At 35.2% G+C, this 26,135-nt stretch overlaps 1 protein-coding gene across 1 annotated transcript in view; it reads right to left on the bottom strand.

Annotated features, from left to right (window-relative positions):
• Positions 1–26,135, bottom strand: part of PTPN13 (protein tyrosine phosphatase non-receptor type 13) — a 239,346-nt gene that overhangs the window by 51,819 nt on the left and 161,392 nt on the right. The window contains exons 17-25 of the mRNA XM_044682397.1: positions 23,770–23,932; positions 17,509–17,926; positions 17,222–17,319; positions 15,589–15,636; positions 5,849–5,938; positions 5,428–5,535; positions 5,098–5,226; positions 1,664–2,127; positions 382–510 (exon numbers count right to left, since the gene is read on the bottom strand). Of these exons, the coding sequence (XP_044538332.1) occupies positions 382–510; positions 1,664–2,127; positions 5,098–5,226; positions 5,428–5,535; positions 5,849–5,938; positions 15,589–15,636; positions 17,222–17,319; positions 17,509–17,926; positions 23,770–23,932 (1,647 nt within the window). The remainder of the gene's footprint in view (positions 1–381; positions 511–1,663; positions 2,128–5,097; positions 5,227–5,427; positions 5,536–5,848; positions 5,939–15,588; positions 15,637–17,221; positions 17,320–17,508; positions 17,927–23,769; positions 23,933–26,135) is intronic.

Here is a 26,135-nt window from a genome sequence, read left to right as displayed (position 1 = left end):
AATAGGTCATTAATAATTTGTGGCATAAGGAAAAGACCATTGTAATATCCTGCTTTTGCAAGAAACGGTCCAACCCCAGGAAGTCACTATCATTAGTGATTTGGGGGTATCATATGATTAAACAAATTTGAATGTAAATCCCCGTAAATTCTTGGCAAAAAACAAGAAATATTTTTGGAGGAATGAGAAACAAAAAAGTGACCACAGAAAATAAGAGTCTCTTTCCCTCTTGTCTCAATGGGGTTTCGAGTATGTCTCAGTTTAATAACACTGGGAAGACTTGACAAGTGGGTTGCAATAAATAATGGTTCCACTGTAAGTTAGCCTACTGCTAGAAATGGAAAAGAAGAGAAAATATGTGAAAACCTTTTCAAACAGTACCGTGACACTTATTCCCAAGCTGTTATCATTTTTAGACAGTTCAACTTCAAAGATATCTCCAGGTTTAGGAGGTGCTGAAGAATTTTTTTTTAAATTCATTTTGGTGGATGTACTCATTGAAGAAGGTTCCTTAATAAAGAAAACAAACAAACAAACAAACAAGGGATTTCCTGTGTCAAAATGGATATTTTATTGGGGATTCTGGTGTTTTTCTTATAATACAGGGAAAACCAAGACAAAATGAGGTATAAAGGGATAGAGGAGATTCAAAAGAACAGCATTGGTTGTACACTCCCATCATTTAATGGATAAGGAAACTGAGGAGTGGACTGACTTGCTTAAAGTCATAAATCCAGGACTGGCATTTGAACTCAGGTTTTAAACCTCAGTTCAGGGTCCATTCTGCTATATCATGCTGTCCCCATTTTGGAAAACGCTTGTAAACTGTTTTTAAAGGACTTTAAAATTGGTCAAGCCCTAGTTTTTCACTTGGCCTTAAATCTAGACTCTGATTATGTTCTTATGAATATCAAGATTTTATGTATTCATTCATTCATAAAAGGCACAGGATGAAGATATTTTTACATGTGTTGCCTAAAAACATTCTTTTCACTTGGGCACATGCTGTCATTCTGCAAGTAAAATTTTGTGCTGTCTAACCTCCTTTGCAAAGGAATTGCTAAATAAAATTATGACACTGAATTTGATTCTTTCAATCTTCTTTCCTTTCCTCGTCCATTTATACCAACAAATAGCTCACTGCAAGCTTTCTAGGATAGCATGTGCTTTAGGGTTAGTACTCAAAGCCTCCACTACTCATTATGCTGTATGGTTAATATTCAAAGCCTCCTACTTCTCTAAGAGTTAGCAAAACCACACAGAAGCAGTTAGTATGTGAACTGAGAAAACCACAGATACAGAGCAGGAAGAGACCCAGGAGATCAGTGACTCCAACTCCCAAATTTGGCAGAGGTGGACACTGAGGCCAAATGTGGTTAGTGACTTGCCCATGGCCATCACAAACCGTAACTGAACCAGATACACATCCATTTCCCCCTGCACCATCTTGTCTCCCTGGTAGAAATGTAGACTCCTGCCCACCTCCAAACCACAGAAGTAACTAATACCAGACAGCTCTGCAATATGTAGTAAGTGCTCCCTCATCAAATCACAAGACACTGGATTTAGGAGATAAAAGAAGTGGGGTGTGAGTGTGGAGGGGGGTGGGGGGGAGCTGGAGGAGTAGTTCTTAATAGAAAGTAGGATGGGAAATAGATCATACCTTTTTAGTTAGATGATCCTGACTGCTAGAATAAGTGGCTTCATCCATGTCTGAATCCCCACGGTCAGAATAATCCATGGTTTCTGAAATGCTGAACTTTTTAGCTTTGCTTTGGTTGTGGTCATTTAAGGTTTGTTTTTTCTCAGCTGCTTTACACATAGCCAGAGAGGAAGGGCTGGATTGCTGGAATTCCTGCTGGGCAGGGGCACCCAAATGGTTTACCAAGAAGCCATTTAAATGGCTCTGGGACAAGCTAGCGCTCTCAGTCCTAGAATCCTGAGAACTCAGGCTTCCTTCCTTTTGTCCCCCTGATAGCGCAGAGGAACAGTGCGAGATACGTCGCTGATAACAATGTGTCTGACAGTGGTCCTCTAAAGAAGATTCTAGGTCATTGTCTTTAATGGAGGAAGGCCTGGGAACATAATTTTTCATTCTATTGGAAAGGTATGTAGGTGTAGAAGGCACTGAAAATAAAAAAAACTGAGTAAGAATGACATTTATTCATAAATAGAGTAAAAATTTCATTTTACCAGGAGATGAGTAAATAGAATAATAAATGAAAAGTTGCTGGTATTTATTCAGTCCCTTTTTAATGAAAAAGAGAAAAATTAGTAGCAGGCTAATATCAGAATTTTGAGTTCCAGACAACTCAGAGCAAACAATCAAAGTAAACCTTCCTTGGTTATGTTTTAGTTCTGCCCAATGAGAACTAGTAATCATAAATATGGTCCCAAATGTAGGGAAATTACTTTTAAAAAATCATTCAGTTCCTAACACTACATTTATTATGAAATCAAAGGTCTCTAGTATATTTGGGAGATAATAGTACTTATAAAACAAAACTAGTTTTCTGGCTTGGAAAGAATTGTTTCACATGATGCAATACAAAGTAGGTAGAACCAGGAGAACAATATAAACAGATGACAATAATGTAAAGAACAAAGCTCAAAGGCATTTCTTGGAGCTCAATGAGCAACCTTGACTCCAGATAATGAAATGCACCTGCTTTCTTTCAGTATAGAGGAGGTGGAGGAAAGTACAGAATGGAGCATTTGCTGACAAATGCAGTGAAGGCAGAGATTTGTTTCACATAACATTCTTCTTTGTTATAAGGGAGAGTTGAGTTATGAATAAAAGTTATTGGGAAGTAATGAACATCAACAAAACATCAAAATAATTAAAGAGAATTTTTTAAACACCTGTTTTGTTTTTTTTTTTGGTAAAAATACCAATTTCCCATCCCATTAAGTAGTCAACTAATTGAAATATAGGCGCAGCCACAAGTTTTTTTTGATGTCTTGCTATGCATTGACCCCCCTGCCCCTCAAATGTGGATTATAGCTGCTGTTTTCAAAGCATTTACAATCTAAAGAACAGGATCATGTTATACCAATTGGGGGTTCTGGCACAGTTATGTCCACAGGAACTTTCTTCTTGTAGAAGATGACATTGGGAACCACAAAAAGAAACCCAAATTGCAGAAAAGTCCCCTAACTAATGCACCTTCCCAGAGTTATGCCCAATAGATATATAATTCTCTCTCTTTGGGTCAATCTAATCCCAAACACTCTCACAACATGGTTTAAAGTTGAACATAATACAAAATAAATAGCAACATAATAATATAAAATGTATATTTACAGAGCACTTTATAAACATTGTTTAACTTATCCTCACAAAAATTCTGTGACATGGGTAGTAATTTTTTAACCTTCTCCAATCCATCCTGTATTCAAATGCCTAAGTAATTCACACCATGCCATATTTTTTTGTACAAAAGAGGCTTTTCTCTGTTTTGATCTTTGGATTTATTAGTAGAGCCATCATTGGGTCAAAGGTTATGCATAGTTTGGGAAACTTTGAGCATAGTTTCAAATTACTTTACAGAATGAATAGCAAACCTATGACATGCATGTCAGCACTGACATGCATAGCCATTTTCGATGACATGCGGCTATACAGAGAAGTATGTTATTTATACTATAAATATTGTGAAATTATGGTGTTTTTTTCTCAAAGTGACACACCACATTTTATGCTCGGTTTTTTGGTGAATTTTGACACACCAAGCTCAAAAGGTTGCCCATCACTGGAATAGACTAGTCCACTATTCCACTTGCAGTGCATTAGGATTTTTGTTTTCTCTCAGACCTTGTAACAATTGTAATCTCACTTTCCTGATCATATTTTCCAATTTAGTGTGTATGGGGTAGAACCTCAGAGTTCTTTTAATTTGTATTTTTCTTATTATTAGTGGTTTAGATCATTTTTTCATGATTGTGATAGTAGTGATATTTCCTTTGGACAACTGCCTATTCATTACCTTTTGGCCTTTTACATACTGACCAATCATAATATAAGATTATTCTTATGTAGTTGAATTAGTTTCCTTATCTATCTTTGATATCAGAACTTTATGAGAGAAACTTCAATATGAAACTTTCCCCACTTACCTGCTTCCCTTCAAATTTTAACCACTGATTTTGTATGTATTGAAATCTTTCAATTTTATGTAATCAAAATATTCTACTGTATCTATTATGTTCCCCTCTTTCCCTTGTGCACTCAAGGGAGTCTATCCCTTTAGAGCTTACCGTGGTCTATGAGATGAAATGCATTTCTACCCCTAATTTCTGCCCTGTTCTTTTCTACTTTTTTTAGTAGTTTTTGTCACATGGTGAGATCTTATTTCAGGTGTTGGGATTTAGCAAATCTGCTTTGGTTTATCAAACCCAACATTGCCATATTTGCCTACTTATGTATTTGTACTTTTAATTTGATCCACTGATGAACTTATATATATTTATATAATGTCAAATGATTTTGTTGATTATTGCTTTTTTTGTATAGTTTCAGATCAGCCATTATTAGGCCACCTTCCTTCCCAATTTAAAAAAATTATTTTCTTTCATGTTCTTGACATTTTGCCCTGAATGAAGAAACCATTTTTTGAATGTTTACTATGTAATAAACAATGTTTAAAAATAGGTACCTTGTATGTATGCATATGTGTGAGTATTGTCATTTTTAGTCTATTATGATGGAATAATCAGGAGTAATTAATATACTGTCAAATATCTAGATTAGCATTTATTTTTGTAAAGTGAGTTTTGCAGTTGTAGTTATATAATTCTTGTGAGTTCTTAGTAGACAGATCTTCAAATATTTTATACTTTCTTTCGCTATTTCAAATGGAACTACCCTTTCTAACTTCTCATGGATTTTGTTGGTAATAGAGAAGCTGAGAATTTACATGATTTTATTGTATATTTTGTTACTTTAATTGTTGTCATTAAATTTTTAATTCAATCTCTGGAATTCTCTTAACAGATCATCAAATCATTTCCAAAAACGTAAATTCATGATACTTCATTAATACATTGAAACTCTTAAGTTTAATGAAACATGTAACCAAGAGTACTTCACTAAATTACCTTTGCAAATCTCTTTTGGCTTGGAGATAACAAGTGTCACATCCTCAGGTGCATTCTGCAAAATTTCTAATGCTGCATTGTAGCCAACACCTTCTAGACTCATGCTATTCACAGATATCAGACGGTCTCCTGTATAAAAAAAATGCATATAGCCATAGCCATTCTGGAACTTTTATCAACAAAGCATTTGAATAGTAAATTTCATTGCTGCCCCTCAGAGAGAGAGTTTGGACTAAATTCCTTTTTTCCAACGCAGACACTGAAACAATTCCATTAAAAATGGCCAATGGTTATGTTTCACATTGAGGTAAAATGATTCGTAAAATGTACCTGGCTTTAGGGAGCCATCTAAATCAGCAGGTCCCCCAGGAGTTACTGAACTGATAAAAACACCCAAATCCAGTCTTCCTGTCTTCTCTCCACCAACAATTTGAAATCCTAAGGAAAAAACATATTTCCAAAGAATACTTTCTGTAATATTGCTGCTTCTAGTGAATAATGTTTAACTACTTTAGACCCTGAATTCAGGTCCCTCTAGGTATCAAATATGAATGTCCCCCTAAACCTATTTTAGAGAATATATCTAATAGGTGGAAAGTTCCAAATGGAAATATTCTGAGTATTTAATTTGGTATTCGTGACATTTTCTGTAGAACGCTATCTTTTGCCAAAAAGAAGTTGGGGCTTCAATGCCTTTGGTGTTGTTCATGGAATTATTCCCAACCTTTCATTACTACCTTCAGTGACTTACCTAAATCATACTTGTTATCTTTTTTCAGATTCACCAAGGTGATCTCCCTTTCTGGTGAAGATACTATGCTCCATCTTTTTTGTAGAACATCTATTGGAAAATCACATTTTCAAAATAAAATATACAGAATGAAAGCAAGTAACAACCCTTCATTTGTGAATTTCTCCCAATTAAAATTTTTAAATGATCTGAGAATAGATCAATCATTCATTTACTTATAAAGGAATCTTATCAAAATACATTTCCAGTTCTGATTAGATTTCCATGCAATTTTCTGCATGGTTTTACAGTTTTTTAGCAGTATGCATCTGTCAATTCTTCTTTTAATATGAACATGCATATATGTCTGTGGCTTTTACCTGCAATTTAAAAATCAGAACTGTCATTTTTAAAGTAACATGAGTCTACAAGTAAAATGATCATATGTAAAGTGAGAAGGTTGAACTAGATGACCTTTGAGGAAGTCCTCAGTTCAGAATAAGCAGATGATCCAAAGTTTAATTTTGCTGTTTATTTTTTCATTTATATGGTTGTCATGGAATAGAATATTTTCTTGGTTCTGCTTACTTTGCTTTGTATCAGTTCAAGTAAGTCTTTGCATGTTTTTTCTTTGTAATTTTTATATTCACTGGTTCTTAATGTGTAGTTACTATTCCATACCAGATGGGTTCTACATCTTGTCTAGCTCTTCCCAAACTGACAGGCATCTATTTTGTATCCAATTCTTTGTTATTATCAAAACTGTTACTCTAAATATTTATTGTATATGGGGCCCTTTCTTTTTATTCTTGAGCACTTTAGTGTATATGTTCAGCAGTGGGATATCTGGGTCAAGGGGTATGAATATTTTAGTAATTTTCCTTGAATGATTCCAAATTAATAACAATTTGTATGTATTTATTGCTTTTTATTTTCTCAATATACTTAAACACATTTCATTTTATTGCAGGAAAACTGACTGTGGTAGATAGGCAGTTATTACTTCCATTTTATAGATTTGATACAGAGAAGATAAATGACATTCAGTCACAGAGTTATTTAGTATCAGAACAAAGATGAGGATTTAAATTCACTTATTTTCTATTTAATGTTCTTTTAGCTAGATATGAAATACTAAACTACATACTGCACTGAAAATTAAACTCAGTAAGTGTCTACTAAAAAGGTGTCATTAACAAAGTTATCTACTTAGAAATATAATAATGTATTTTTAATTCAGTTACTTCCATCCTTGCTAACTATTATCCCATATCTCTTCTGCCCTTCATGGCTAAACTCCTTGAAAAAATTGTCTACAATGAATGCCTTTACTTTCTTTCCTTTTTCTTCTTAACTCCTATATCATTCACCAAAACTGCTCTCTAAAGTTACCAGTGATTTCTTAAACACCAAATTCAAAGGCCTTTTCTTAATTCTCATTCTCTTCATTCAATGTATAGTCTTTACAATACTGATCATCTTTTTCTTTCTTCTCATTATGTTTTGGGACACTTTTCTTTCTCGATTGTCCTCCTCCCTTTTGGATGACTCCCTAGTCTCCCTTGCTGATATTTATTTAGATCATGCCCTCTAATCATAGGTGTCTCTTAGGATTCTCTCCTGGGTCCTCTTGTTTTTTTCTTCTGTACTATTTCATTTAGTGATCTTATCTGTCCTTGTAGAATCAATTACTTATCCTCTCTATGCCAATGATTCTCATATCTACTTATCCTGCCCTAACCTCTGCTTATCTTTATATTATATCTTCAACAGTCTTTCACACTTCTCAAAGTGGATTCCAGCAGACATCTTAAACTCAATGTCCAAAACTAAACTCAGCATCTTTCCCCTTAAATCCCTCCTAGCTCCTTTATAATTAAAGAGGGTAAGTAACACCATCTTCCCAGTCCCTCAGGCTCAGAACCTAGGAGTCATCCTGGATTCACCACTATCTCTAGTCTCCCATATCCAATGTGTTGCCAAGGCATATCTATTTTGCCTTGGCAACTTCTCTTTAATAAACTCCCTTCTCTCTATTTCATCTCACACCTGAAATACTGAAATAGCCTATTGATGAGTCTGCCTGCCTCAAGTCTCTCCCCTTTCCAATCCATCTTCCATTCAGTCATCATCAAGTGATTTTTCTAAAATGCAGGTTTAACCATGTCATCTTCATACTATTCGTTGCTGCCAAATCAAACACAAAATTTGATTTTTGGCATTCAGAGTCCTTCATAACCCAGTCCCCCCTAATTCCATTATTCCCTAATATGTATTCTTTGATCCATTGACACTGGCCTCATGGTGGTTCTATGAAGAAGATATTCATTTCTTGGCTCTGGGCATTTTCAATTGCTGTCCCCTAAGTCTGAAATGTTTTCCCTCCTCTCGTCCAGTGGTTCCCAAACTCTTTTGGCCTACCACCCCCTTTCCAGAAAAAATATTACTTAGCCCCCTGGAAATTAATTTTTTTAAATTTTAATAGCAATTAATAGGAACGATAAATGCACCTGTGGCCATCACTGCCCCCTGGATCGCTGCAGCACCCACCACGGGATGGTGGCGCCCACTTTGGGAATCACTGCTCTAGTCCATTTACTGACCTTCCTGGATTCCTTTAAGTCCCAACTAAAAGCACATCTTCTCCCTTTTCTTTCTTATTTCCTACTTATCCTATATGTTGTTTGCTTTGTATATATACTTTCTTGCTTGTCTCCCCTAGTAGATTGTAAATTTCTTGAGGCCAAGAATTGTCTTTTGACTCTGTGTATCCTCAGCCCTTAGCATAATGCCTGGCATGTAATAGGCACTTAATAAATGTTTACTGAAGGATAAATTATAATTTTATAAAAATGTTTGGTCTGAAATAATGAAGCACAAAAGCAGATACTAGCTTTCCCCTAAAAGGATGTCTTTGATAAGAGCAGTAACACTTCTCTCAGTAACTTAAATATGAAGAATATTTTTTTTGCTATTTTAATTAATGAATACTTTAATAAGATCAAATCTCCTTCTATGAGTATTAAATACCCAATCCCTTAAATAATCCTACAAAATGGCAATTTCCTTTGATACTTTAAAAGGGGAAGGATAGATTAGAGTAATGTATGCCTCTCGGATAATTTAGGGCCGAGAAAAAAAAAGATACCGTGTAACACAGATAATAGGTTAAAATGTCAGTTGGTATGCTAACATGGGAGGTGATGGTGTAAAAAAACATGGTATTGGATTTATGTAATAGGCAGTTGTATAAACAATAGTCACAAGGAATAATGTGATGATAAAAAAACTAAAAAGGGAGCCAAATGCTGGTTTATTGCAGTGACTAATCTTGGTACAAGGGACTATATAATGGAAGCTATTTGTCCACTCTAGTAAGAGAAGTTTGAGAACAGGGCTTGCAACATTTTGTATATTAAAAGTTTTCTGACAACTGGTCTTGCCTAACTTGTTTTCATACTTACAAAAAGCATCTATAACACAATAATACCATGGCTCTCCTACGAATCTTCAATGTCTTCGTTAAATGACTATACTGGCTTTTCCATTTCTGAATCTCAATGTATTATGTTATAAGAGAGTAAAGGTGTTGGGACAAAAAGATGCTCTTCATAAGGCACTTAAATTAACTTTGAAGAAAGGTCTGAGTTTTGAAAAATGTAGGACAGGAGCTGGCAGAGGCAGAGGCAGACAAGGTCACAGCACATTCAAGACAGCCAAGTGGTTCAATGGGTAGAGTGTGGACTTGGAGACAGGAAGACTTGAGTTCAAGTCCAGCCTTAGACCTTTCTTAGCTAGCTGTATGACCCAAATGGGATATCTAATCCTCAGGGTTGTAAGGATCAAATTCCTAAAAATCACTGCTAACCTTGAATGACTACATAAGTTATTTTTCAAAAGTGTTTTGGCTGGATTGAAGAATCTATCAGAGAGTAGGAGTGGTAGTTTAATGCTGGAATATAATAGAGTATCATTTGCCTTTTCTGTAATAAATGCCAGCTGGTGGACATAGGACTACATGTCATAATGGAGTGACTTCCTGGTGCAGGCTCTAAATTACAGGATTCTGGAGAAAATAATGCCTTCCATTACAGGGAAAGCCACAGACTTTGAGTTCAAAGGTATTTCAGCTGTTATATTGTCCAATTTGAACAGAATCTCCTCTCTAGCATACAAACACAAATGGTCACCCAGTCTCTCCCACTTCTCTGCCTTTGCAGACTGTCTCCTTCTATTCTTTTCCTCTTCCTCAAGCAGGAAATGTTCTTATATCTCACTTTAGCCTCTTGGTTCCCCTGGCTTCCTTCAAGGTGGTTTGATTCCCCTTAATTGTTAGTGCATATTGTTTTTTTCTCCATCCATTTAAATTCCTTAGCTTTAGGGACAATTTCACTAGTATTTCTATATCCCCATCACTTGGCACAGTGCCTGGTACTCAGTGGATGGAATGAATTGAAAGGTAGGCTGAGGTCAGATTATGGATAGCTTTCAATTCCTTCCCCTTCCAGTTAATGACTAAAAAACAAACAACTGAGCTGCCAAAGTATAGAGACATGTGTGAAGGTTAGAAGGGTGATGGACAGTCCTATGCTATATGTGTTCTTCCAATGTGGGGTGGCTCACTGTAGGTGGATAGGGGGCCATGAAGCTAAAGGAGCAAGTATATCTTTCCCTAAACATGTTTGAAAACACATGTTTCATTTGGTTTAAGATATCTTTTGGCACAAGTACTTCCTAAAGGAAATGAGTCACTGACATCATTATAAATAATTTAAAACAGATCGATGCTTAACTGAGACCTACTAAATTAGTTCTAATAGTTGGGAAGAAAAGAGATAAAGAAATAAATGGAGAAGACATTTATCTCTATGGGACACCCTCATATGATCTTCCTCCCCTGAGCTCAACCACTATTCTTTCCTCTTTCTCTTCATTGTGTAATCTATTCAAATGGGTTTCTGAAACTTATCTTGCTTCCAAGGCTGAAGGAGAATCTTCTGCCAACTGGTGGTACAGTAGAGAGAGCACTAGGTCAGGAGGACTTGAATTCAAATTCGCCCTCAAACACTTAACAGTTGTGTGACCCTGGGCAAGTCACTTAATCTCTTTATACCACAATTATCTACCTCCTGGGCTTGTTGTGAGGATCAAATTTGTAAAAAGCACATCCTAACCCTAACCCTACACTCTAACCTCTGACTCCGGCACAAGGAAAATGGTATACAAATGTTCATTTCCTTCCTTTATGATTCTCCATCTTATGATGTATGTATGTTTACCACTTCAAGTTTATCAACATAATTTATTTATCTTATCTTACTTGACCATCTTACTTAATATTATCATCCCCATTTTGCAGATGAAGCCAACTAGACTAAGCAAGTTGTTAAGTCTTAGATTCATACAGCTCTTAAGTATTTGAAGAGAACTTAGGCCTTTCCCCTCTTGTTGCTCACTGAAGAAGAGGAATGTGTAAGAGAAAAATGAAATTGGAAAAAGAACCCTTATCCAAAAAGTGGTGTCTGAGCATGGGAGTTGGATTTCTGGACAACATCTTAAAATGTGAGGGTGGCAGATTCCTGGCCAGACATGAATGAAATCTAACAAAGGTTGCCAGATGTCTTGAAAATTTAATCCAAAGGGCTTTAAAATTTAAAAGGTTAGAGGAGGAAGAAGACTATTGATAGCGGCCCTCAAGTTAGGTACTTTTGGAATAGCCACAAGTAAGGAAAAGGAAAAGTAGTTGAGACACCCAGAAATTCATGAGAAACAATGTCTAAGAAAAGAGTCAGTGGTGACATCCCAATAGCTAAAACAGATATTCCAAAAGTGTAGGCAACAATCAAGAACCAGAGGTTCTAGTGTAAAGGAGCTAAGTCTAACCTCACAGTGATTAGTAGAGTTGATAAGATGAAGCCCATAAAAAGACTGCAGTTCTGAATGGGTACAACTTATTCAAAAGAAGTTAGATAAAAAGGAATGGAGTAGTATTATATCAAAAAATTCTCACACGAGCAATTCTGGAACCAGAGGGAGGAAGCATGAATTTGGGTGAAGGCCAAAGGAGGAAGAAACAGAAATGGTTTTTCCACTGGAGTATAATATGGACAATTTGGTCAGAAAAAAGTATTAGACAAGGAATTTGAAGAATAGATCCTTGGCAAAGATATGTGACATAAAAGTGACAAGGGACTTCAGACCTCCTAGACTTGCCCTAGTGGATAATTTAATCCTCAACCATAAAGAGACAAAGGATTAACTATGTATAGTTAGGTATTTTCTTAATTGGGGGCTTTGAGCAATTGTGACTGAACTCAGAACTTTCATCTAAAATAAACTTAAAGCAGAAGAGGTAGGAATTAAGTGGACCTTAGGGGACATTGTATTACATCTCAGACTTAAAATGAATTTAAAAAAAAGTAATCAGGGCATGGAGTATATCTAGGGCAAAACAATGGAAATAGGAGGTAACTTTCTATCTGAAGAAAAAAGAGAAGGCCAATCTGGCTGGATGATGAAGTGTGAAAGAGTAATAATGTCCAATTAGACCAGAAAGATAGTTCGGGGCCAGGTTTCTGGGGCTTTAAAAGCTAAACAGAGGAGTTTGTATTTTAAATTAAAGGCAATAGGTAACTCCTGAAGTTGGTTGAATGAGGACATCACATGTCCGACTTGTACTTAAGGAAAATTACTTTGGTAGTACTGAGTAGGATGGACTAGGGCTTTGAAAGGCTTGATGCAAGGAGAACAAATAGGAAGCAGTTGCGATAATCTAGATCAGTGATTCCCAAACTTTTTTGGCGTACCGCCCCCTTTCCAGAAAAAATATTACTTAGCCCCCTGGAAATTAATTTTTTAAAATTTTAATAGCAATTAGTAGGAAAGATAAATGCACCTGTGGCCATCAATGCCCCCCCTGGATCGCTGCAGCACCAACCAGGGGGTGGTAGCTTCCACTTTGGGAATCACTGATTCTAGATGAAGAGTGATGAGAACCTCAACTGACGTGGTAGCTGAGTGAGTAGAGACATAGTGCAAGATTGTAAGAGAGGTTGTAAAGGCATAAGTGGCGAAATATGGCAATCATGAGATAAGAGGGTGGGAGAGAGGGAGGAATTCAGGGTAATGCCAAAAGTATGAACCTGGAAGGATTATGGATATTTCTATCCTTGACAGAAATGGAGAAACTTGAAGAGCAGATGGTTTCAGGGGAAAGATGATGAGTTTTGTTTGAGACATGTTAACTTTAAGATATTGATGTAACATCTAATTTGAAATACTCGATAGGCAATTGTTAACACATTTATTAAAGTTATTAAAGTTCAGGGGCTAGATACAGATGTGAGTTCTCTTCATAGAAAGGAGTTAAGGAAAAGGTTACCAAGAAAGGTAGGAAAAGAGAAGAGGGTCTAGGAAACAATTTTGGAGAACATCCATGGATGGTCTGGAAAGATAATATGGATGATGAACAAAAAGCAGTGAGGAAGAAAGCAAACCAGGAAGAATAGTGTCAGGAAAACCCAGAAAGGAGAGGGTGGTCAGCAGGTAAAATTCACGAGATAGATATAGGAATAGGGTTCAGAAAAGACTATCAGAAAGAGCAATTAGGAGACCATTGATTACTTTGAAATGTCAAAATAGAAACAGTTGAAGGAATAAGGCATCAAAGAGAAAGAAGACTTCATAGGGGGAGGAGCATGATTAGATTTGTGGTGGGGTTTTTTTTTTTGGACCCAGAAAACATCATCAAGAACAATGGGGAGAATCCTAAAAGAGGCCAATTTAGGCTTCATGTCAGGAAAAACATTCTAATCATCACAGCTGTCCCAGAATGGAGTGGGCTGGGCCTCCAGAGGTGATGGGCTTCTCCTCTTTGGAGGTCTTTAAGCACACAATGGATGATTACTTGCTGAAGATGACTTTTATGTATCGGTTGGAAGAGATAGCTCCTACAGTCCCTTCCAACTCTTAGATTCTGCGGTTCTGGAAAAAAAAAATTCTAACTATCAGAGCTAACTAAAAGCAGACTGGATTGTCTTAGGAGGTATGGAGAGTCTCCTATATTGGAAATTTCAAAGGATCCATTATTCTTTTGGGGATATTGTATAAGGAATGGATTCACTGAAGGGATGGATTGCACTAGGTAGATTTTCAGGTCTCTTCCAACTTTGAGATCCTGTAATTCTTTCAGATTTCAAGCCTAATTCATCATCAACTATGCTATTCCTCTGGACACCAAATTGGTGCACTGATTGATTTAGAAATTGAAAAAGGTGAGATTAGAAGAAATATGTGATAGAAAAATTCAGTAAAGTTAATTTTGGTAAATGATAGTCAATAACATTAAAAATTTATTGATACTTGGCTCCCTAAATAGTCTAAAATATATAAGAACTGTTAATATTTTAATGTTGCATGAAAAAAATGGATATAAAATGCATGGAGGTCATATTAAGTATTTAAAACTTCTTTTTTTTTTCCTTGAAAATATATACTATGATTACAGTTGAATTTGGAGGACAAATATTTAGTTACATATAAATAAAACACCCTTGTTTTGGAAAAGTGATTGAAATAATACTTTGCTACCATTCCATTTGAGGTATTTTATTTTCACATTTCCGAACAGTATAACATTAATTACTATATGCCTTTTTTGTCATGGACTCCTTTGGAACTCTGTCAAAGACTTTGGTCCTTTTTCATAATAACGTTTGTAAATGCATAAAATAAATATCATTGTATTATAAGCAAAGTGATTATATTGAAATACAATTATGAAAATAAATTTTGAAAACCAAATTCACAAGACGAACAACTCTTGCTAGAATGTTGTTTATGTTCAACAGTTACTATGTAATTTCTTTTCAAATAGCATACTCTTTAATAAATTGATGTCGAATAAAGGACCACTATCTATAACTGCTCTAAGTTCACTGACCTAGAGTTAGGAGGGAATGCAAAGACCGTTTAGTCCAACCAGCTCGTTTTACAGATGAGCAAAATAAGGCCCAAGGTCACATAGACAATAATCATTAGAGCCTGAATCTGAACCCAGGTCTCCTGATTCCAGAGGAAGCATGCTTTCCACATTGCCAAAACTGGAAAATATTTCAGGAAAGTTAATTTGATAAATTATTACTTCCATAATCAATGTAACATGTTAAGGTAAAAACTTTATAGGGTTCAAATGGTTATTAGAACTTACTAGATTTTAAGGTTGCTAGATGGGAAGTTTGAAGATGGTCACTGTTAGTGTCTTTTTAAAAATTTGTATTTTACCCAGTGCCTAGCACAGGGCTCTACACACAAAAGACACTTAAAGTATTTGAAGAACTGAATTTTTAAAATGTGGTGATTTTATAAAGGTTATATTGTATAGTGTAGCGTTGCTTAACCTTTTTGAGATCACATGCCCAAGCTGCCTGTGTGTCCCCTCCTTACCCCAGACAGTGGAGGGAAGAAATGCTCACATTGGACAGCTGAACAGATGGGTAGGGCATGCAAAAAAAAAAAAATGTCCTCAGGCGCTGTGGAGAGGAGGAATGGAGCAGTCCCTTCTGTGCTGCCAGAGCACATACCTTCACCAACACGGTTATAGTGTATGTATTGGAAATTACTTAGGTCATAGCAATGATATGTAGGTCTGGCTGTGTATTTTTAAATGTATACTTTAATGGAAAAGTTCAACCATTAGTTAAGATAATGGCTGATAGATTAAATGAGAAGAAAAAAGGTAGCAATAATTTTAGTTAACCCACCATTTTCTTTCAAGGATGATTGGGATAATCCATTTCCAGAGCTAATTCCTATGGTATAAATCAATGATTAGACATTAGTCAAAAGATTAAAAATCAATTATTTCCTTAAGTTTAATGTATAAAATATCAAATAAGCTTATAAAGTAAGAAAATTTTACTGAAAATCTTCCCAAAGAGTTCATATTTACATACTGAACTTTCAAGTTATTTACTCATTAAGATTGCTTTGCAGAAAAGTTTTAATCAGAATTTTATTTTTGAGACAAATGTTAAACTATTAAAATTAAATTAAGTTTTTGCAAAGCCATACAATATGAACAAAACAAATGGAGAAATGCATGCTCCCGAAAATCTTTTCACAAGTTAATTTACTTTTATCCTTTATAGGTTCTGAAGGTTCATACATAAGCTTCAGTCTTATATTTGAAAAATAAAATACATTGTATTTTTGTTGTGGTGGTTGTTGTTCAGTTGTTTTTCAGTTTTATCTGATTCTTTGTGATTCTATTTAGGGTTTTCTTGGCAAAGATACAAGTGTGGTTTGCCATTTCCTCCTCTAGCTAATTTTATAGATGAGTAATTGAGGCAGACAGGGTTAAATGATTTGTTCAGTCACACAGCTAGTAAGTGTCTGAGATCAGATTTGAACTCAGGAAGATGAATTTTCCCAACTCCAGATCTGGCACACTATGTATGCTACCTAGCTGTTCCATACACTGCATATAGAGGTTTTTAAAATGTTTTAGATTTTTTCTTTTTTGGGGAGGGTCCAGTTTACGAGGTAGAAAGAGGAATTATGACAATATTGACAGAGCAACTCATATTTATATAATGCTTTGAAATATTCAAAACACTTTCCATACATTATTTCATTTGAAGAGATGGCAGGGACAAAGGGTGAGGACTGAAAGGAGAAAAAAGAGAATGAAAAAGAACTCCTTGCCTCACTCCAGGCTTACATGTTCTTCTTTCTGGGTCCTAGTTCACACTTTTTTATTATCACCCACCCAACAATTCATAGATTTGCCTCTGTATGTTTTTCTTATTTGAGGCAACAAGTAAAACCAATAATTTTGTATAATAAAAATATTAGAGCTTAGCCAGAAAGGTTTTTTTTGGGGTGAAAACCAATAATTGATGACTTGCATCAATAGATGATATAAAATAAGTTATACATATGATTTTAAAATTCGTTAGAGACAATTCATCTCATGTCAGATTGAAAGCATCTGAAATAAACTTTCTTCAAAGAATATTGCAATTGGTAGAGTTCATTAAAAGCAACAAGAACAATGGAAGAAAACCCATAGGGAAGGAGCCAAATGTACCAGAAAGAAAATTAAATTCTCTGATAGGGAGCCCAATGATGAGAATACTCAAGAAAAAGCCAAGTAAATATGTCAAGAAGCAATCAAGCAATTAATTGTAGTGTTAGGTATTGCATAGATTTGGTGCATTTTAATCAGCAAGGAAATTTTAATTTATTAAAACATTTTGATTAAAAAGCAGAGATCATTGGCAAACATGACAGAAATCAGCACAAATAATAACTAGGCAACCAACATTAGCTTGTTCACTTTTAAATAAGAATTTTTACACAGGGGATAAAAAAGGGAAGCTGGATTATGCTGACCTACAACATATGCTTGACCAGTGTCTTCAACCGATGATGAGTCTGATTCATGTTTTCTCCTTTCAAGGCTTCTATTTAAACTTGCAACAGACTTTGAACTAAAGTGGAGGGGAAAGGAAGGTAGGAGGAGGAAGAGAATTAAAAAACTGGCAAAAATAGTAACAGAAATATCAAAAATATCAAACAAAACTGTATATATAGAGCCATGTAATGTGTATGTATACATATACATGTATATATGAAATTCACAGAAAGTAGAGTTGGGGAAACTTGACAATGATTCTTACTTATTGAGTTTCGTGAATCCTGCCACAGATTCTGGCTCAGGACGTGGCACCTGGTGAGATGTTTTTCCCACCAACTCCTCATTGCTTTGTGGTGGGGAGTCAACGTTGTCAATAATACTTTTTGGATGAGGATAGAGAGAAACCTGACTGAGATCATGGTAGGATTTACTCATCCCGCTGGGTCTTTCCTCCCATGATGTTTTTTCACTCCTCTCTTTGGAACTGCCTTGCAGTGGCTGGTACAGGGACAACTCCGAGCAGGACAGTCTCTTCAGAATCTCAGCTTGAACTGACAAAGGCCGAACAGCCAGTTTGTTCAGGGTGCTGCTGGCCAGGCTGCCAGTGCTGATTGCACGACCCATAGTATATCCTCTAACAGAATCTCCTTGGAAGTTCAGGCTCCTAAACGAAGCTCTCTCTACAAGGAAATAGGATGGCTTTACCAGACTGCAATGCTAAAATAATTTTACTTGAAGACACTTGAAACTGTGATAAAGTAAATGGGTATATGTGGGTGATTGTTAGTTTTTTTGGTCACCAGTCTAAGAGACAAGTAAAAGTTATGTGTGGCTGAGCAGGAAAGAGATTTTAACTCATTGGGCAGAAGGTCTTCATTTTAATTTCATCTCAACTATCTGATTCTTTTAGAACCTGAACCTACATTTAGCATGTCTTTGCCCTAACAGCTATGAGAAATGATCCCTCAGGCCAGATATCTCCCAAAGATAGAGCAATTGTTTAATTTGAGATGGCTGAGAACAGCATGGCATGTGTTTTAAGAACTTTTCAAAATTGTTAAGCTTTCTATTATAATATCTTCCACAGTAAGATAGGGAGGCACTAGTTCTGGAGGAACACAATGATAAACACACATAAAAAAAAAAAAAAAAAAAAGATCTGTTTTGAGGTCAGCTTCAACACAAAATATGAACTTTGATGTCATTGTTAAAGAACAGAATCCCAAGCCATGCCAGTGTTATTAGGATTTGGGACCATCAAGGGTAATCATAATCTCCCATCTAAACTAAGAACAAGCAACATAGAAAGGAACAGCAGATTTTGCCTTCTGAAGTATTACTGACCTTCATTCAAAGGCAGAAGACAAGGTCAGGAAGATGAGTGGCTTTTATTATCCTCTCAAAGCTCATGTGGATTCAGCATGAGGTAGGAAGCAGTATACACATCCACTAAATTAGACAGTATTTTGGAGCCCATATTGACATCAAAACATTATATTTCCCTAAAATCTCATCTTATGGATCAGCTGTGAGGGTTCTAAGTTACATAGGAGGCCTGAAAGTTGGTAATGGAGGCTTTTCAACTTCCATCAGATAAAAGAAAGCAGGAGGAATGCTTTTTATTATGCGTGAATGGAACCTTCCAGCTTCCATTAAAATGATAAAAGTAAAATAATATAACCACTACATAGTATTTCTCAAAATTCAAATTTTATTTTACAAGACACATTTTCCCTGTTCTCCAAATGAGCGGCTAGGAATAGAAGACATAGGAATGAACTGGCATATATTTAGTAAAAGAGAAGCTTTTGAGTTTCTAATTTTATATCTGTGATTAGCCATCTCCATATGCCAAAATGTCTTTTAAATATAACGCTCTTATATTTTTATATTATTTTATATCTTAAAATATATATTATTTTATATCTTATATTTTTTCTTTACTGATGCTTGTCTATATGTACGTTATTTCAGATAATGGGCTCAAGGTTGAATTTTTATCTATTTCATAATATGAAAATAGGATAAAGTTTTATCCCACCTCCAGCCAGCCATAGGCAATAAATTTCCCTTCATCTTAAATCTTTTCCTCTCCTACCTCTGATGATATCTTTGGCTATCTTTTCCAGTATGCCTTCCTCCCCATTGCTACTTCCATGTTTTCCCCGCTTCCTCCATCACCTTTCTTCCTTTGAGGCTCATGCTATTCATATCTAAAATCCAAACAATATCCTTGTAGCTGTTGTCTACAGAATCCTAGATCACTTCCCTTTCTTTCTCAGTGAATTTGGTAGATGGCTTATAATTTTCCTCTCCTGCCTTATATATTGTTGCTATTATTCAGTCATTTTTCAGGCAAGCCTGACTTTTCATGAACCCATTTGGGGTTTTCTTGGCAAAGATATTGGAGTGGTTTGCCATTTCCTTCTCCAGTGTATTAATTTATAGATGAGGAATCAAGGCAAACAGGGTTAAGTGACTTGCTAAGGGTTACAAAGTTAGTAAAGTATCCGAGACTGGATTTGAACTCATAAAAATGAATATTCCTGATTCCAAGCCATTATTATCTGTATCCACTGTACCAACTAGCTGCCCAATATACATACTGGCATTTCCTCAAATACTTCACACACAGTTTTTCAACCAACTCACTTCCCATTAGCTACTCCTACATTCCACCTAAGCCATACATAAATATGGTCACATCTTGGATCTTATCATCACCCAAAAATATACCACTTCTAAGTTTAAGAATTACAAAATCTCCCTGCATAATCACAATGTATTGGCTTTTCATCTCTACCACTGTCTTACTTTATAAAACATTATTGAGAAACTCCAATCTCTTAACCCCCTCAATTTGCTCCCTGGTTATCTTCTAGAGAAACTGAAGCCCAAGGACGTTAGGTGACTTGCCCACATATACAAAGAAATATTTTTTTCCCAATCTATTTATTCATTCACATTTAAACATTCTAATTTCTTTTAGCCAGCGCAAAAGATTTCTAATAAAAATCTGAGGATCATGTGACTTTTGTATCATTCTGTATAGTTTTAGGTTAATTATTTATTATTTATCAATATATTAATTATTCTAAATAAATATTAAATTACTGTATTCCTTAATATATTAAGAAATCCTATGTCTCCTAAAATTGACATTCTTTATTTTCAAGAACATTGCTAGAAGAGTTAGAGCTATTGAATCACAATGTGTGCTTGTTCACACTTTATAAGGAATGTGGTTTGATCTCTATGTGTCCTGGTAACATTAGCTAGTATAACTGATATAGGAAAAGAAAATGACTAAGTCTTGGACTACTCTTCTACCTTTGTCAAGCATTTTACAACTGACTCAGCATATTCTCATCCATCACTTCACTCACACAACAACCCTGTGAGAAAGGTAAGGGAGATGATGCTAACTCTACAGGAAACTGAGGTCAAGTGACTTGCTGTAGTAACAGCAATAGTGTGTTGCATGGCTGAGACTAGAAACCATTTCTTTTAATGCCAAATCTAGTGTTTCATCCAACACACCATGATGCCTCTGAGCTATATCTTTCAATTTCAAGTCAACTATTTTCTTGGTAACCATCCTGAAATATTTTTACATACTTGCAGCCAAAAGACAAAACAACCCCTCTGGATGACTATGAAAACTTTATATTCAATATTTTCCTTTGAATATGAAGGAGACAATTCAAATCCTGGAATGATTTTATCATATACAATTATGTAATGTTGACCAGAAGAAATTATATCATCTCTGGGTTTTTCATCCCTTTTACCATAAATGTTTCCTGCTAACAGAGGAACTATAACATGCACTTTATTTCTTTTAAGCATTATAGAAAGAAGGCTTTTCACATATGGACGTACCATCATTTCTGTTTTAAAGATCTGGAAACTGGCATTTAACATGGTAATATGATTTGTTTTAGGTCAGAGAGAGGTGGGAATATGACACCAGCATGGCTACTCGTATGGCACACTGCCTCTGGTCAGTGTTAGTTCTCAAGAATAGACTTTAAAACACCAGTGAGCTTCTCAGCCCTGAACAAAAGTGTCAGATACACAGGAAATCAATGTAGAGGAAGACAAATTCACTTAGGCTTTACTTTTATCAATTATAAAAAAGCTCATCTTTACTTTAAGTGGGAAGTAAGGGAAACACTTTTTTTAATGGAGAACAGTATCTTTCAAATTGTTATAACAAATTTATGACTACTTTTCTGAGGAGGTTAAAGAGAGAGAAATAAAGAGAGATAGAGTGTGTGTGTATAAGTAAAGTTTTTCATGACTTAACTTTAAAAGTGTTAGAATGTACACTAGACAATGAAATGGGGTTCTCAGCTTTCACCTAAAAAGGTAGATGATAGAAGGATAGAATATAGCATTGATTGTTAGACACAGTCATGGGATGGGTTGGCTTTTCTAAAGAATTTCTTTACCAAAAGGTAGGGTTTGATTTGGGAAAGAATGAGGGAACAAAACAAATAATAAAGACAAAATAAAAGTGCAAGAGAATAGAGAAATAATTGAGTAAATATTATATGCTTTTTTTTCAGATTTCAAAATCTCAAAAAACAGCAAAGAAGATAGCATTCTGCTGAAGTCAAATTTTTTACTATTTGTAAATAAGCAGTAAAACTGATGATCCCATCAAGCTCATGTAGAGGACACTACGTCCTGCCCTAATAGTCAGATTTCTATTTTTAAGCATTTTTCGTCACTCTGTCAACATTAATCAACCAATAGTTTGAATTAAAAAAAAACACCCCAAACCCTTATTTTCTGTTTGAGAATCAATACTGTATATTGGTTCCAAGGCAGAAGAGTGGTAAAGGCTAGGCAATGGGGATTAAGAGATTTAGCCAAAGTCACATAGCTAGGAAGTATCTGAGGTCAATTTTGAACCCAGGATGTCCCATCTCTAGGCCTGGCTTTCAATCCACTGAGCCACTTAGCTGCTCTCGGATCCTTTGATTTTTAAAATTGTCTTTGTGTGTATAACAACTTTGTAGGAGATGATACAGGCATAATACTCCCTTCTCCCACCTCTCATCAAAGATTATATTATAGAAAATATTATCTTTAAGAATTTTATTTTGGATTATTCACAATATTTGTCAAAGTAGGAAAATGGAGCATTATATGAAGACTAATATTTTAATATTCTTTGACAACTACATAATGGCAAAATTATTTATGGAGGATCAATTCACCCATATGATTTCAGAGGCAAAATTTTGACTATGAGAATCTAGAATTGGAGGAAGGAGATAAAGATTTCTGGTTGCTCTTTTAGGGACTTTGTTTTGACTTAATCAAAATAACTTCAGCTTTATTATGTTTAATTTCAGAACAGAATCTAGTATATAGGAACTGTATTTTTAAAAAAAAAGTTTTGCTTCTGTAGAGAGCAATATATAATTGGGATTTAATCACTATTTCCTTATCTTTAAGATTAAAAAATAAGAATATGAGTAATATTTATTTTCTACAGTTGTGAGGAAGGGCCTTATAAACTTTGAAGCATTATAGAAATGTAAGTAATTAATTCTTTCTGAACATTTTTTTTTTTAACTCTGAAATAATACTTAGAATTTGGGGGCTATTTTCACTTTCCTCACACACTGCCTACAATAACTGCTTTAATCTTTTATACTGATGTAGATGGATTGCATTTCCTCTAAGTTCTGAAACAGTCACTCAAAATTATAGGTCTATCAGGATAGCCAAATTAATGTCTACCTATAAAACTGATGCAGCATATTAAGTTCTGGTCCCACAAACACACCATAACCATTCCTACCACTTGGACTTTCCTTATGCTCTCCTCGCCTAGAATATCTTCTCTTTCCTTGATAGATATCCAAGTCCTACCCATTCTTCAAGACTCAGTTCCAGGATAATTTCTTTCACAAGGATTCTCTCAACTTAATTCTAATACTTACTGATTTGATTATCTACCTATTCTATAGTTTTTATAGTAGCAGGCTGTACAATTTAGGTCTCGATTGTGTACAATCTTCATATGTCTGCATGAGCACAGACACCCACTTCCATGTATTTTAATCTTATCTCTCTAGTGTTAAAATTCCTTGAAGTCAGGGACCTTTCTCTCTCTTACACTACACACACACACACACACACACACACACACACACACACACACACACACACACACACACACGTGTGTACACATGCATGCATGTAAGCACACATTCCAAGAATCATAATGACACCACATGAAAGACACATCACAAAACACATTACCCCCAGACAGATTCTTTTTGATTGAACATGGTTCAGTGCTCAAGCTTAGTGAAATACAATAGGAGATAAAAGTATAAAATTAAATTCTAAGATTCATTTATGCTTCATCTTATAAACTTGACTAGGCAGTTTCTAGACACACATCAGTTTCTCTACTTCTAACATTGTCATTTGAAAATATCTTCCCACTACAAAGAAATGTATGCATGGATATTATCTTCTAAAATCTTCTACTTCTTACCAATGTCTAGGGCATCTTGGTTACTTTGTCTTGTTTTCATTTGCAGCTGGAATTTGTGTTGGGAAGAACAGAGATGTAGGAGGTACTGACAAACTTTACCATTACTGGTCTGGAATGTATGCTTTATTTCATCAGATGTGTTCTGCAGGGTGATTTTCTTTTTCTACAACATTAAAAACAACAATTAAACATGAGGGTATTTTGATATTTCAAAGGAATATTAATCTCATAATCTTATGGCATTTAAAGATGAAACATGGTTATTTGGGGGAAGAAGGGAGATGGGAGAAAGAGAGGTCAGGATGCATAATGTTCATTAATATAAAGAACTCTCAGAATGGAACGTTTTGCTTGCACTTGGCACAAGTCACTGACTCCTCTACAATGTATAGATAGGCTCGTTCACTGGGGATATTAAAGAGGTTAAATGACTTTCAAACTATAGCAGAAGCCTTCTTGACCCTAGGGTTACCTTTTTATCTACTATGACATGCTGCCTCTCTTGTGTTTTATTATTTAGAGCTGTTTTTTGTTTTATTGAGAACAGTTACTGGTCAAGTAGTTTATTAGTTTATCAGTTTTTTGGAGGAGAGGGTAAGGTTTTTCTGAGAGCTCTATCCTATTATCTGCCTTTTATTGTTAAATTTCACATTTTCTAGAATGCGTATTTTAAAAATACTGCTCAATGGTACCAGATCTTAAACTGTACTTTAAAGCAGTAATCATCAAAACAATCTGCTGCTGGCTAAGAAACAGAAGAGTGGATAAATGGAATAGATAAGGGGTAAATGAAGTCAGTAGTCTACTATTTGAAAAACCCCAAATTCCCAACATTTAGGATAAGAATTCACTCTTTGACAAAAGCTGCTAGGAAATTTTTGGAAAACAGTTTGGCAAAAATTAAGATGAATCTCTCATACTCTAATACGAAGATATGGTCAAAATGAGTATATGATTTAGTCAAAAGGGTAATGTTATAAGTAAATTAGGGGAACATAGAGAACATAATGACAAGATGTAAAATGAATAATTTTGATTACATTAAGTTAAAAATGTTTTGTACAAACGAAAACAATGCAACCAAGATAGAAGGGAAACAACAAAATGGGAAAAAATTTTATAACAAATTTCTTTGATAAAGGCCTTCATTTCTCAAATGTATAGGAAACTAAGTCAAATTTTTAAAAAATATAAGTCATTCCCAATTGACAAATGGTCACAGGATATAAATAGGCAATTTTCAGCCGAATAAGTCAAAGCTATTAATAATCATAAAAAATATTGCTTAAGTTAATGCAATAAACTATGATCCTGCATTAGGAATAATTTAAATCACCATCGATGACCACTTCACAAGATCATCATCACATGATATTTAATATCAGGACAGAAGAGATCTCATAATTTGTGTCCTGAAGTCTATTGAAGGAGTTTCTACAACGGCAAATTTAATTTAAAAAGGAATGATAAGCAGGTCTTTGTTGCTCTGTTTATGAATCCTAGGCAAAGAGCCTGATTTGTTATTAGTGACTGAGTTAGGGATGGGAGTATGTCAGTGCAAGCCCAAAGACTACAGTGGTGAAGAGTAAGATGACAGGATGGACTCTGCCAAGTTCAGAAAAGGAAAGCCAAGAGTTCACATTCCTCTTGACTTTCCATTGCTTTCTCTTTTTTTAATGATTTTCAAAAGAAATTAATTATAAAAGTTGAAAACAGCCAAAATCTTTCCCAAGGAATATCATCCCTGAGAGATCTATTAAGATAAAATGACAAAGGATATCAATGATATCATTTCTGACTGGGTTCAGCTACTTTGTTTTAGACGTTCTATATTTTATCTTATTAAAAAATTCACCATGATAATTCTGATCTTTTGTTCAGCCCAATGACTGGGCCGGGCTCCCCTGGGATGGAGATGTATAGTGTACAGCAGATGTATTAGTGAGGAAAATGAGCTGAGGGTACCATACTAATATCAGAGGTTGTAGTCCTGGGAAATCCAAGGATCCTAGAATGAGATCATTCAGATTGTCTTCCAAGGCCTAATCTTCTCTGAAAGCTATAGGTAGCTGTTAGGGACTTGACTATTCCTGCACGTACACATATCAAACTTTACCCTATGGGTGAAGTTGCATTGATGGTCTGGTCAGCATAACAGACATGCAGAAGAGTCTAGAGTGATGTCTTCATGGTCATCAAACTGAAGTTCAACACCACCATCCTTGAATTGACAGGTGTACAAAAAACTCCATTCTGGGCACTTTATGGTGGCATTCATTTGGGTCCTACAGAAACCCACAGGGTAGATAGTTCCCTCATTATGAAAGCCAGGCCAATAAGGGATGAGTTTCTAATTTATTATTTTC

The sequence above is a fragment of the Gracilinanus agilis genome, chromosome 6 (genome assembly GCF_016433145.1).
Source record: "Gracilinanus agilis isolate LMUSP501 chromosome 6, AgileGrace, whole genome shotgun sequence".
Classification (NCBI taxonomy): domain Eukaryota; kingdom Metazoa; phylum Chordata; class Mammalia; order Didelphimorphia; family Didelphidae; genus Gracilinanus; species Gracilinanus agilis.
This window is presented reverse-complemented; position numbering and strand designations above follow the sequence as displayed.